We start from the raw sequence: 13,431 nt of genomic DNA, 5'->3' as shown, positions 1-13,431 counted from the left end.
TCATCCTCTTCAGGATTTGGGACTTTGGCAAGGAATGCTAGGTCTTCTAGCCCACTCTTTTGAGCTGTGTCTAGGTTCCTACAGTAGAGCTGCACCATCTTTAGTATGATTATGAAAAACTTTGCAATAAGGGAACCAGTTAGAGAGATCATCTTTATTTCAGTCCAGTATATGTTTATTAAGTGCCTACTATGTGCTTGGCACTTTGCTAAGCACTAGTAATACAAAAAGAGGCAAAAGACAGCGACTGCCCTCAAGGACCTTACGATCTCATGGGGGAGACAGCATACAAACAAATAAATACAAAGCAAGCTATGTACAGGATAAGTAGGAATTAAAAAAGGGAAAGCACCTGAATTAAGAGGGGTTAGGGAAGACTTCGTGTAGAAAGTGGGACTTGAAGTCAGGGAGGTCAGTAGTCAGGACAAAGGAGGGAAGGTTGTTCTAGGTAAAGGGAAAAGACAAAGAAAATGCCCAGATCCAAGAGATCATAGATGATTGAATTTAGAAGTGGAAGGGATCTCAGAAATTATGTAGTGGAACGCTCTCATTTTAAAGATGAGGAAGCTGAGGCTCACAGAAATCCAGTCCAAGCTGTGAACTCTTTGAGGACAGGGATTGTCGTCTTCTCTTTTTTGTAGCTCCAGTGCTTAGCACAGGGCCCGGCACATGATAGGCACCTAATATATGGTTACTAACGCTGACTGTTAAGAAACTTGAATAGGGTCACACTGATTGTAAGAAGAGCCAGGATTCTCAATCCTGGGCTTTCCATTCTAAATTCAAAGCAGTAATCAAGAGGTCCATTACATGTGATAATACTTAATCTCCTTGTGATGGAACCATGGAACCTTTAACATTCACAGCTGGCAAAAAGTATCTTAAGCTGACTTAATCACTTTTATTCTCTGGTGATAACTAATATTATGTTTATTTCTTTTTATTAGATAACTTAAAAAGAAACTTGGGTGTGGCACTAGGAGTTGAGTCAGATGCCGTAGATTTATCTAGTTTTTCCAGATTAGGAATTAAGCCTTTTATGGAATTGCTTCTGTTAGTTCTGTATTGTAAACACAGAGTATCCCAACAGTCTTAGTAATGTTTAAGCTTTAGTAGTTTATTAGCTTAAAACTGCACTAAAACTTTTGGGATACCTTTTACTCCTAATGAGAATACTCATAAGTCTTGTGAAATTTCTGAGCAGTACTACTTCCTCTAACGTGCTTTTGACATAATATGTATTTCTAACATTTCTTCATTTAGGATTGTGACCATGGAGTTTTATGGGAAGAATGACCTCACTTTAGGAATATTTTTAGAGAGGTACTGTTTCAGGTAAGAATTATTTTTCCCATTCTATATACTTTTTCCCTCATATTCTGAAGTACAGTGGGGAAGAAATATAGACTTGTGATTTAGGAAATAGACTTCTGAGTGTCAACCTTGTTAGGACATTTTCTGTCTTGATTTTGGACATACTAAAACACAGTATACAGAAGTTAACTTGTTCTACCAAGTAGTCCTTTTCTCGATTCTTTGTCTGTCATCTGTTTACCATACCGTTTCCAAGATTTACCTGGGAATTGCTTGTTTTATTAATGAGTAAAATGACAGGATATCAAGGATTCTGAAAGTAGGAAGCTAAACTAGATGATCTCTTCAGATCTTTCCCAAATCTGTTTCTTTGATAATGATAACATTAAACTTTGTAACGGCTTTAAACAACATCTCTACAAGGCAGGTAGTATGAGTATCCTCACTTTTTGAGGTGAGGATATAAAGAAGACATTGTTACAGAACTAGTAACTGATAGAACTGGGAATAAAACTCATGTTTTCTAAGTTCAGTGTTTAGTTGTTTTTTTTTTTTTAAATTCATTTCATAAGTAGTCCAAACCCGGGGACCTAGAAGAGAGTCGGGGATGAGTTTGGGTGAGGCAGAGTTACTGTGAGGTATTTACAAATCTATATGTACCTCAGGGATTGTCATTTTGATCTTTAGCTTCAATAAAGTCTTTAATGTAACTCAGTGTAATAAATAAGCATACCTTATAGTTTATATGAATAAATTACATGTCTCATGTATGTTACTGTTTTTTGTATATATAGATAGTTATGATTTACCAAATATAGATTTGTTTAGAAGTATTACTGAATTTATAGTAACTTTTTATCATCATACTTTCTCTCTATCAGTGGATGCCAATACTAAAATGACTGTTACAAGAATCCTTCACAGTGTTTTTGCTAAGAGGGGACCCTTCCTCAGACTTGAAAAACTTGGAAACCACTGTACTATATCACATCACCTCTTTGACTGAAGATGTGGAAAACCACATCTCTGAATCTAGAATATCTTGAATGAATGGATTTAGAAGGCTTTGTTTACTTTGCTCTTAGTCTTGGGTTGACTTTGTGTTTTTCTTAAGATATTTAAAGTCTTGGTGATAATCTATAGGGGAATTTATTTTTTCCTGAGTTTTCTATACTTACTTTTAGAAATCTGAATGAGTTACTATCCTAAATTCCTTCATTGTTTCATCTAAATGTCATATTAAGTGCATTAAGTTTGTTTAGTACTTTGATTTATAGTGAAACCACTCCTAGTTGCCAAACTTTCTTGATCTAATGTTTGTCATATGCATTCTGGCAAGGTTTGCCATTTTATGACGTATGAAAAGAATTTTCTTCACTTCTTTGTCACAGGCCTTCTTATCATTGTCCCAGCATGTTTTGTGATACTCCTATGGTACATCATATTCGTCGATTTGTGCACGGACAAGGTTGCGTCCAGATTGTACTGAAAGAATTAGATTCTCCAGTGCCGGGATATCAACACACAATTCTTAGCTATTCCTGGTGTAGAATCTGCAAACAGGTAATGCAGTATAATGTGTAATGTTTCTTAACATTCATTTACTTGTTTGCCTTGTCTCGTATTTTTTGTTATTGTTTTTCAGCCCATAGTATGTAATATTTGGGCATAATCATTTATGTCTTGTTAATTTTGTTTCATTTTCTAGCCATCTTTAGTCAAATGTTATGTATTTGTTTTTATATATATTTTGAATATTGTACTTTTAGAATTGATCGGCTGCCTGCAGATTTCAGTAGCTTAAACAATAATCAATCAGTTAAAATAATGCTTGTTTAGTGCCTTGTATGATAGAATTAAATTAACATCAAATATTTTTTAAGTATATCTTATGGGCAAGGCTATATGCTAATAGACCTTAGAGATGCAAAGGCAAAATTGAAACTGTCCTTATCCTCAAGCAGCTTATTTTAAGCATGCAGCACACACAGAGGTAAGTATAATATGAGAGGGAATGAAAGGAGCAAGGGAGAAATCAAAGTACTCTAGTGATTGTAGCGCTGATAGTTAGATAGACTGCCGACACAGATTGCTAGACTTGTATTACTACTCATAAGGGAGGAGGACATCATTGTGTGGCTTCCCTGTTCACCGTGGGCAACACATGGTGGTAGGCTATGTAATCCTTGCTCCATTTAGAGGCCCAGAGCTGCTGGGGCTCACTAAATGTCATTTGAGACAAAGAGCCAGTATGATAGAATAGGAAAATGCCATATTATCCATAGGACTAGTAAAGTGAGAATATTTGCCAAAGTACCTAATAAGGAGGGAGTAATGCAGAGCAGGGAAGTTGGAATAGTAGCCTAACAGTGCCACACCAGCATGAGGCTGAAATGGGGGACTGGGACTGTTCCAGTCAACCTAGGTTTCACCAGTAGATGGGACTATTTGAGGAGGAGGAAAAGACCAGCAACTCAGAGGATCAAAGAAGGTTTTCAAAGGAGGTGTCACCCAAGCTGAATCTTGAAGGATGAGGATTCTGAAAGACAAAGGTGAGTATAGGGAATACATTCTAGGCAAAGGGAAAGCAGGAGATGGAATATAGAGTTTGACGAACAACTAATAGTTCACTTTGGTTTGAATATAGAGTTCATGGCAGAAAGTAATATGAAGTAAGCTTTTGCAGAACCTTAACTCCTAGGCTAAGGGATTTATGTTTTATCTAGATATATTAAGGAGCCGCTGAAGGATTTGAGTAGGGGAGTGATATTCAGATTTCTGCTTATAAAGGACCTTTGGGCAGCTACATTAAGGATGAGTTGGGAAGGGGAGAAGCAAGAAGCATGGAGACCAGCGTGGGAGGCACTTCAAATAATTTAGGACAGTGAATGGTGATGAGACCTGAACGGATAGGAGCAGTTTTGAATACCCAGGAGCCAAATGTGAGAGATGATTTGGAGATAGAAAGAATGAGATTGGTCACCTGTGATAGGATGGGGGAAAGTCAGGAGAATGGAAGAAGAGTCAGGAAGTGACTCTGGGGTTTCAGATCTGAGTGACTGGGAGGATGGTGGTATCCTCAGATGAAATAATGAATGAGTCTAAAGTGGAACATAATATCTTGTCCCCAAAATTCATTCTTTTTAATTCTTATTTCTTTTGAGGGTATAACAATCCTTCCAGTCATGCAGATTTAAAACCTTGGCATCATCTTTAATTCCTTACTTGCCTTCACCCACCTTCATATCCAGTCAGTTGCTGTATCTTGTTGATTGTACTTGTGTAGCTTCTCTTTGTCTGCCTCTATATTCAAACAACCACTATCCCAGTTTAGGCTGTTTTTGCCACTTGACTGAATTATTGCAATAAGTCCCTTCATTGGCCTCTTTGCCTCAAGTCTTTCCTCTTTCCATACTCTCTTCCACACAGTTGTCAAAATGAAATTCTTAAAGCCTCGGTCTGATCACGTCGTTCTCCTACTCAGTAAATTCCAGTGACTATCTGTTACCCCTAGAAGCCTTTTACAGTCTGGCTTCAGCCTGCTTTTCTGGTCTTAAGCATTACTCTCCATAATGCACTCCAGTCCTGCTGAACTAGCCTTCTTGTTATTCCTCATACACAGCGCTACATTTCGCTCTCTTCTTTAAAAAATTTATTTATTTTTAGTTTTTAACGTTCACTCTCACAAGATTTTGAGTTTCAAATTTTCTCCCCATCTCGCCCCTTCCCCAACCCCCAGATGGTGTGCATTCTGATTACCCCTTCACCAAATCTGCCCCACTTTCTCTTATCCCCTTCCCCCATTTTCCTGTAGGGGAAGATAGATTTCTTTACCCCATTGCCTGTGTATCTTATTTCCCAGTTACATGTAAAAGCAATTTTTAACATTTGTTTTTAAAACTTTGAGTTCCAAATTCTCTCCCTTCCTCCCTCCCTACCCACTCATTGAGAAGGCAAGCAATTTGATATAGGTTATACATGTATAGTCATGCAAAACACTTCCATAATCATCATGTTGTGAAAGACTAACTATATTTCCCTCCATCCTATTCCACCCCCTGTTTATTCTGTTCTCTCCTTTCACTGACCCTCCTCAAAAGTGTTTGCTTCTGATTACCCCCTCCCCCAATTTGCCCTCCCTTCAGTCATCCCATACCCCTTCTTGTCCCCTTCACCCCTACTTTACTGTAGGGTAAGATAGATTTCCATACCCAGTTGAGTGTGTATGTTAGTCCCTCCTTAAGCCAAATCCGATGAGTGTAAAGTTAATTCATTCCCTCTCACCTCCCCCCCTCTTCCTCTTCACTGTAAAAGCTTTTTCTTTCCTCTTTTATGTGACATAATTTTGCTGATTCTACCTCTCCCAGTACATTCCTCTCTCACCCCTTAATTTTATGTTTTAGATATCATCCCTTCATATTCAACTCATCCTGTGCATGCTATCTATCTATCTATATTCCCTCCAACTACCCTAATAATGAGAAAGGTATCATGAGTTAGAAATATCATCTTTCCATGTAAGCATGTAAACAGTTCAACTTTAATAAGTCCCTTATGATTTCTCTTTCCTGTTTACCTTTTCATGATTCTCGAGTCTTGAAAGTCAATTTTTCTATTTAACTTTGGGTTCTCAAGAATACATTAAATTCTTCTATGTCATTGAATGCCAATTTTTCCCCTTGTTGATTACACTCAGTTTTGCTGGGTAGGTGATTCTTGGTTTTAATCCTAGCTCCTTTGACCTCTGGAATATCATATTCCAAGCCCTCTGATCCCTTAATGTAGAAGCTACTAAATCTTGTGTTATCCTGATTACGTTTTCACAGTTCTTGAATTCTTTCTTTCTTGCAATATTTTCTGCTTGACCTGGGAACTCTGGAATTTGACTATAATATTCCTGGGAGTTTTCCTTTTGGGATCTCTTTAAGGAGGTGATTGGTAGATTCTTTCCATTTCTATTTTTCCCTCTAGTTCAAGAATATCAGGGCAGTTTTCCTTGATAATTTCTTGAAAGATGATGTCTAGGTTCTTTTTTTGATCACGGCTTTCAGGTAGTCCAGTAATTTTTAAATTCTCTCTCTTGGATCTATTTTCCAGGTCAGTTGTTTTTTCAGTGAGATATTTCACATTGTCTTCTGTTTTTTCATTCTTTTGATTTTGTTTTACAATTTCTTGATTTTTCATAAAGTCATTAACTTCTTCTCCTCATTGGCGTTTTGGACCTTTTTTGCCATTTGGGTTAGTCTATTTTTTAAGGTGTTACTTTCTTCAGCATTTTTGTGGATCTCCTTTAGCAAGCTGTTTACTTGTTTTTCATGATTTTCTTGCATCACTCTCATTTCTCTTCTCAATTTTACTTCTACTTCTCTTACTTGATTTTCAAAATCCTTTTTGAGCCCCTCCATGACCTGAGGCCAATTCATATTTTTCTTGGAGGCTTTGGATGTAGGAACTTTGACTTCGTCATCTTCTGATTGTATGTTTTGATCTTCCTTGTCACCAAAGTAAGTTTCTATAGTCTGAGTTTTTTTTGTTGTTTGCCCATTTTCCCAGCCCAGTCAAGTTAAAACTTGACTTTTTAACTCTTTGTTAAGGTAGGCTCTGCTTCCAGTGTGGAGGGCATATTATTCCAAGCTTCAGGGGTTTTGTGCAACTGTTTTCAGAGATACTTCTAGGGTCCTGTAAGTTTTTAGTTTTCCAAGGTGGTATGCTCTAAGGAGAAGTGTTTACTCTCTTCCTGGCCTGTGCTCTGCTCTGTGAATGACCACAAGCACTCTTTTCTGTCCTTGAACTGTGAGGAGGGTTCTGTCTCCACTGTTGCCACAAGCTGTGCTATGCCAGTGCTCCTCCTTGCTTCAGGACGGTGACCTGAATCTGAGTATGGGCGAAGCAACAGAATCCTGCCTCAGTGCCGGCAAAGAGACCCCCGTAATCTCCTTCTAATCAGTTGTTCGATCCTTTTTCTGTCTGTGGGCTAGAAGCTCTGGAAGCAGCTGCTGTTGCCACTGCCACAGCTGCCACTGCCGCAGCCGCCACCGCCATCGCCCTGGGGCTGTGCTGGGGCCAGAGTCCAACAGACCTTTCCTACTGACCTTTGAAGTTGTCTTTAGCATTTGGGAGTTGAGAAGTCTGGAAACCACCACTGCTGCCAGTGATTCAGTCCTCTGCAGCTTGCTCCAGGTCTCAAAGACAGGGGTCTTTGCCTGTGTGGCCCACGCTGAACTGCGCTTCTCTCCCAGCCCAGTGCAACAGACCTTTCCTGTCAACCTTCCAGGTTCTTGGGCTGGAAATTTTTGTTTCACTCTGTCTTTTTGTGGGTTCTACTGCTCTAGAATTTGTTTAGAGTCATTTTTTACAGGTATTTGGAGGGGTTTGGGGGAGAGCTCAAGTGAGTCCTTGCTTTTACTCTGCCATCTTGGCTCCCTGCTACATTTGTTGACTCAGTACCTTTGCACAAACACTCCATGCACAGAAGGTACTCCTTTCTCACCTCTGCTGCTTAGGACCCCAGCTTCCTTCAAATTTAGCTCAAATGACACTTCCTTCTTGAGGCCTTTCCTGATTCCCCCAGCTACTAGTGCCCCTCTCCCTGGTATCTGTTATTATTTATTTTATATATACTTAATATAGAGACATCCTTTGATTTCAAGATTATCAGTGAAATCACAGGTTTTGTTAAAAAAATGTATATATGTTTCCCAAATGGGAGTACACATTCTTTTGTGGACAAAAACGGTTTGATTTTTGTTTTTGTGTCCCCAGCACCCAGCAGAGTGCCTGGCGTATAGTAGTCGTTTAATAAATGCTTGCATAATTAATTGGAGACTTAAAAGGAAAAAGATGAGTTCATTTTGGACAGACTGGGTTTCAGTTCCTGGTATGACATTTTGGTAGAGGTCTTTAGCAGGTAGTTAGAGAGAAATTATGAAGGGTTTTGTTGTTGTTGTTGTTGTGGTTTGTTTTGTTTTGTTTTGTTTGTGAGGCAGTTGGGGTTAAGTGACTTGCCTAGGGTCACACAGCTAGTGTCAAGTGTCTGAGGCCAGATTTGAACTCAGGTCATTATGACTCCGGGGTGGTGTGCTCTATCCACTGTACCACCTACTTGCCCTAGAAGTATGAAGTTTTGAGAGAGAAATTAGACCTGGATAGATAGATTTCAGAATCATTTGTGTTGATGATAACAGAATCATGGGAGCACATGAGATCATCATCTGAACATCTAGAGTTATCTTGATTTTTAACTAATTTTAAAGTCCCAATTTTACTTTCTGTGGTTATATTGACTTCTGTTTCCATGGATAATAATGAACATGTTGATATTGTTCTCAGTTGTTTCATGACTATTATGTTGTAAATTTTTTGAGGCTGGATTTGAACTCAGGTCCTCCTGACTCCAGTGCTGGTACTCTATCTACTGTGCCACCTAGCTGCATTCTGACTTGTCACTATCTTTCCAGGTTTATTTCACATTATTCTCCTTTACATTCTAGGTTCTATCTTGCATATGCATGTGTTCCAGAAAAAAACAATAGTAACAACAGCAACTTTAAGGATTATTTACTTAATTCACTGTAAATGGATTTTAAAACAAAAATATTAGTAATGTGAAATTAGAGCACACCAATGTCTATTTTGCTTTGGCTTTTTTTTAGAACTAACTTTAAAACATTTCTCTACTTGACTAGAACAGAGAAAAATTATAGAACATTGCCAGTCTTTTCTAATTTTCTCCCATTTGTTTATATTTTGAACATTGCATGGCAAAAAGATTTTTCATATTTTGATAATGACCACTAAAAACTGATGATTATAGCTGGCACAAAAGAAAGTGATAATTTATCGAGTCTCCCCCCCATCCCCAAACCCCCTTGAAGGTATAATTTTATTTCCTTGTGATACAAGAAGTTGTATGCAAAAAACTTAATTTCCACCAGCTCTCAGTTGTAATCTTTTATGGTTGTTTATTAGATCATTTATTGTCTACTAAATGTTCAATAATTTTTTGTCAGAGAGATATTGAGGCAGATATAACTCATGGGTTGAATGGGGTATGTATATAAGTAAATCTGTCAGATCCTTATATCCAAAATGTCATATATGCTTTGTTTTAAAAATCTAACTAATTGCTATATCTAAGTATATTCTAAATTTCAGGTAACACCAGTTGTTGCTCTTTCCAATGATTCATGGTCAATGTCATTTGCAAAATACCTTGAGCTTAGATTTTATGGACACCAGTATACTCGGAGAGCCAATGTTGAGCCATGTGGTCACTCTATCCACCATGATTATCATCAGTATTTCTCCTATAACCAAATGGTGGCTTCCTTCAGGTAAGATTTAGGGAACTCTAATTTCTAAGGTCATGTTGTACTTTAAAATTCTCTTGATTTTTTTATGTAGCATTTCTGTGGCATTGGGGAAAAACTATAATGGATTCTAACTTGAGAATAGTTGGCTTCATATCTCTTACATGTTTTTCAAAGGCCTTTTTACTCCAAGCATATTTTCCAGGAATGTGGAGCAACTTGTGCTTAGGCCAATGACTGAGTATGGGGAACAATGAGTACTTAGTTTGCCTTGAATGTAGAATGAGGGGAGAGTATCTGGAATCAGATTGTGGAGTGTTCTGAGTTTCAAACAGGAGTTTGTATTTGATTCCATACCTGCTGAAACTTTTTGAGCAGCTGAGTGATATGGTCAGGCCTGTGCTTTAGGGATATCACTGTGCAGAAGATGGATTGAAGAATTGAGAGATGAGGCAGGGTGAGTGTATCAGAGTAGTCCAAGTGAGAGGTGATGAGGGCCTGAATTAGGGGATGGCATTGTGAGCAGATGGATGAAGGAGATGTTGAGGAGAGAGAATTGACAAACCTTGACATGTTATTAGACATAGGAGGTGAGCAAGAGTGAAGAGGTGAGCATAGTTTTGACTGGAAGCCATGTGGGGCCTTAAAAGAAATGGGAAATTAGGAAGAAGGGTGGGTTTAGGTGACAAAATAATGAATTTGGTATTGGACTTATTGAGTTTGAGGAGTCTAGGGGTCATCCAGGTATAGATGTCTAGCAGGCATTTAAAAATGCAAGATGAACTCAGGAGAAAGATAAAGACTGAAAATGTAGATTTGAGAGTCACTGGTACATCAATAAAAATTGAATCCAAGAGAGCTGATAAATTTATTGAGAGTATAGAGAGAAGAGAAAGGGTCCAGGATAGACCCTTGGGGCACATTTCTCTATAAGGAAGTGGACCATGGGTAATGATGATCCTCTAAGGAGACTGATTGTTTTTCCAGGTAGGAGGGAAATCGCAGTATATCAATATCTTGAAAGCCCAAAGAGAGGAGAGTATTCAGAAAGAGGTGAGGGGAAGAGGGCAGGGTTGGCAAGTAGTATCAAATGTTAGTAAAGTCAAGAAGGATGAGACAGGTCATTGGTGATCTTTAAGAGAGCAGTTTTATTCAAGTGAGGAGGATAGACCAAGGCTGCAAAGGATAAGGAAGTAAGTGGAAGATGAAAAATTGGAGGCAGTGAGGGATAAACAGCTTTTTCTAGGATTGGTGTGTGAGAAGGTTCCAGGAAGGTGAAATACAGGATCATAGTAGGGTCAGTTGAAGGATTTTTTTTTTAAGGGTTGTGTGATCTAGGCATGTCTGTAGGCAGCACAAGAAGAGCTAGGGGATAATGGAAGGAAGCAAACTTCTGGGTGAGGTGAGAGGTATTGGGATGAAGGGTACAGGTAGAGGGGTTGGCAGTGATAAGCAGGATGATGCGTGTGGTGAAGGTGACGTGAGAACAGAGAAATCTGAGAAAAGATTGGCATGCAGCATTGAGGACCCAGTTGAGATTGGATAACAGATTTGTAGTAGACTTATGTAGCATGGTTGTGTGATGTGCTTCAGCTGTGCTTTTAGCAGCATGTAAGCATGTAATAGAGAATTCAGGGTTGGAGTTTGGAAAGCAATGAAGAGCTTAGTATAAATTGTTTGTGAAGTGTCTTTCTTGCCCTAATAGCCAAGATCAGGACACTGGTGGTTGTAATAGAAGAGAAAGGGTGGATACATTTAGAGCTAGAACAGGCAGATCCAGATGGGAAAAAAGTGCATTTTTTTCCTTGGGAGCTCCCACAAAAGTAGATGGGGAAAGTAGATGGGGAAGATAGTAAAGAAATTAGAAGGTAGGAAGGAGTTACACAGAGAGGTATAGGGGCCCATGAAGATAAAATTACTTAAGGTTTGGTCAACTTCTATGAACCCTCCTGCTCATTCAAAGAGAACGTTTCCATAGAAGTTTTTGGATCTCAACTGTGATTTCATTCGTAGAGGAAATGACCTCTACCAACGCAGATTAGCACCTACTTTGAAACTTAGAGTCATAGAGAATGGCCTAGGGCTGTGACTTTCCCAGGGTTAAATAGCCTTTAAATCTCAGGTGAGAATTGAATTTAGGTCTTCCTCACTCTACATCTAGCTCCATATCTATTATATGATGGTGCTGCTTTTCTACAAAAGTCATTTTTGGTAAAAGATAAGAGGAACCTCAGCTCAATTTCACGGTTATTTATGAAGGTCATCCTGCATGCTAAGACATACAGTATATGAGGGCATTGTGTTATGCCTAGAGAGATGTTTTAGGATTTCGTTTTTGTAAAAGCTGAAAATTGTCTGCAAGATTCTAATTGTCATTCTTACAAAGTTATTTTCCATAATGGCTCATAGAATTTAGCTGAAGATAACACTACTCAAAGTGCACAAAGAAGTCACAGCATCCAGAACAATGGTAGCAAGCGTGGAAAGTTCATTCAATGTATGACATATTAGTAATTTTTTCTACTTTCAGTTATTCTCCCATTAGGCTTCTTGAAGTATGTGTTCCATTTCCCAAAATATACATCAAACGTCAGGCCCCATTAAAACTATCCATTCTTCAGGATCTGAAGGACTTCTTTCAAAAGTAAGTTTTCTGCAGGTCTTTTTTGTCAGTGTTTTCTGTTGTTTTTTGTTTTGTTTTGTTTTGTTTTTTTAAATACTGTTTGCTCTGGAAATATAGACTAGAGAGAATATTGCTATTCTTGCATGAGATTTAAGTTTGTTGTTTACAACAATCAAAAAATGGATCAAATTTTAGTCCTTTTTTTAGTGGAAAAAAAACGTTTCTTCAGATTTTCTTAAATTCTATCTTTTTGTACAGAAAGTTGGAGCACTTGGAGCTTTTAAATTATCCCAGTCACACAAATGGGAAATAGGATATAAACTGGACCTGTAATTTCTGGAACTCCCAGATGAGGAAAACTTCCTCTACCAATTCAAGGCATCACCTTGTTTGCACATTATAGTCTTAGGGTGTGGAGACTTACATGACTTTCCAGGGGTCACAGTACAGATTCAGTCTATCAAGAGGTTGGAGTATAGCTCAGGTCTTCCAGACTCTGAGGGCAGCACTTGGCTCACTACATCATGCTGCTTCTCAAAGCTGTGTGCAGTCAGTAGATAGAGAAGGCAAAGAATTTGCATCATTTTGTCTTGATAGTGGTTCAGCTGCTTCTGAAAGCTAAATATGGTTATTCATTTAAATTTCTTTGATCTTTATTGCAAGAAAGTATCTTTGTAAGTAGCAAGAGAAGTTGAATAGCGAAAGGTTATTATCTTGAAATTTTTTTTCTTGTAGTTGGGTATAGTTTCATGGCATTTATGAATTTTTCTTTTTTAGCTTTTAAAACTATCAAGTGATTTATAGATCATAAAATAATAAAATGCCTGTAAAATAAATAAAATATCAATTTTCATTAACAGTTGTGCTGTAAAATTTTAATCCAAATTTTACTTTCTTTCAAATTAAATTTGAATACTATAGTTATTTAATTAAAAATTATTTTTTGCTGTTTATGTGGAGATAGAAAGTTAAATTTAAGTCATGAAATACTTCTGGCTTTGTCCTCTTTGTTAGAGTTTCACAGGTATATCTTGCTGTTGATGAACGGCTTGCCTCTTTGAAAACTGATACGTTTAGCAAAACAAGAGAGGAAAAGATGGAAGACATCTTTGCACAAAAAGAGGTAACTGGTTTTCAGAAGAGCAAGTAAATCAACTGTTATCTTATAATAATAATTTTGCTATT

General features: G+C 37.9%; 1 protein-coding gene across 4 annotated transcripts in view; it reads left to right on the top strand.

The window, feature by feature from the left end:
- Window positions 1–13,431, top strand: part of PIKFYVE (phosphoinositide kinase, FYVE-type zinc finger containing) — a 104,336-nt gene that overhangs the window by 68,010 nt on the left and 22,895 nt on the right. For all 4 annotated transcript variants that reach the window (XM_027873539.1, XM_027873537.1, XM_027873538.1 and 1 more), the window contains 5 exons: window positions 1,264–1,335; window positions 2,706–2,877; window positions 9,469–9,647; window positions 12,154–12,267; window positions 13,261–13,369. In XM_027873539.1, the coding sequence (XP_027729340.1) occupies window positions 1,264–1,335; window positions 2,706–2,877; window positions 9,469–9,647; window positions 12,154–12,267; window positions 13,261–13,369 (646 nt within the window). The remainder of the gene's footprint in view (window positions 1–1,263; window positions 1,336–2,705; window positions 2,878–9,468; window positions 9,648–12,153; window positions 12,268–13,260; window positions 13,370–13,431) is intronic.

Source organism: Vombatus ursinus, unplaced genomic scaffold (genome assembly GCF_900497805.2).
Source record: "Vombatus ursinus unplaced genomic scaffold, bare-nosed wombat genome assembly UNPS02014802.1, whole genome shotgun sequence".
NCBI lineage: Eukaryota > Metazoa > Chordata > Mammalia > Diprotodontia > Vombatidae > Vombatus > Vombatus ursinus.
This window is presented reverse-complemented; position numbering and strand designations above follow the sequence as displayed.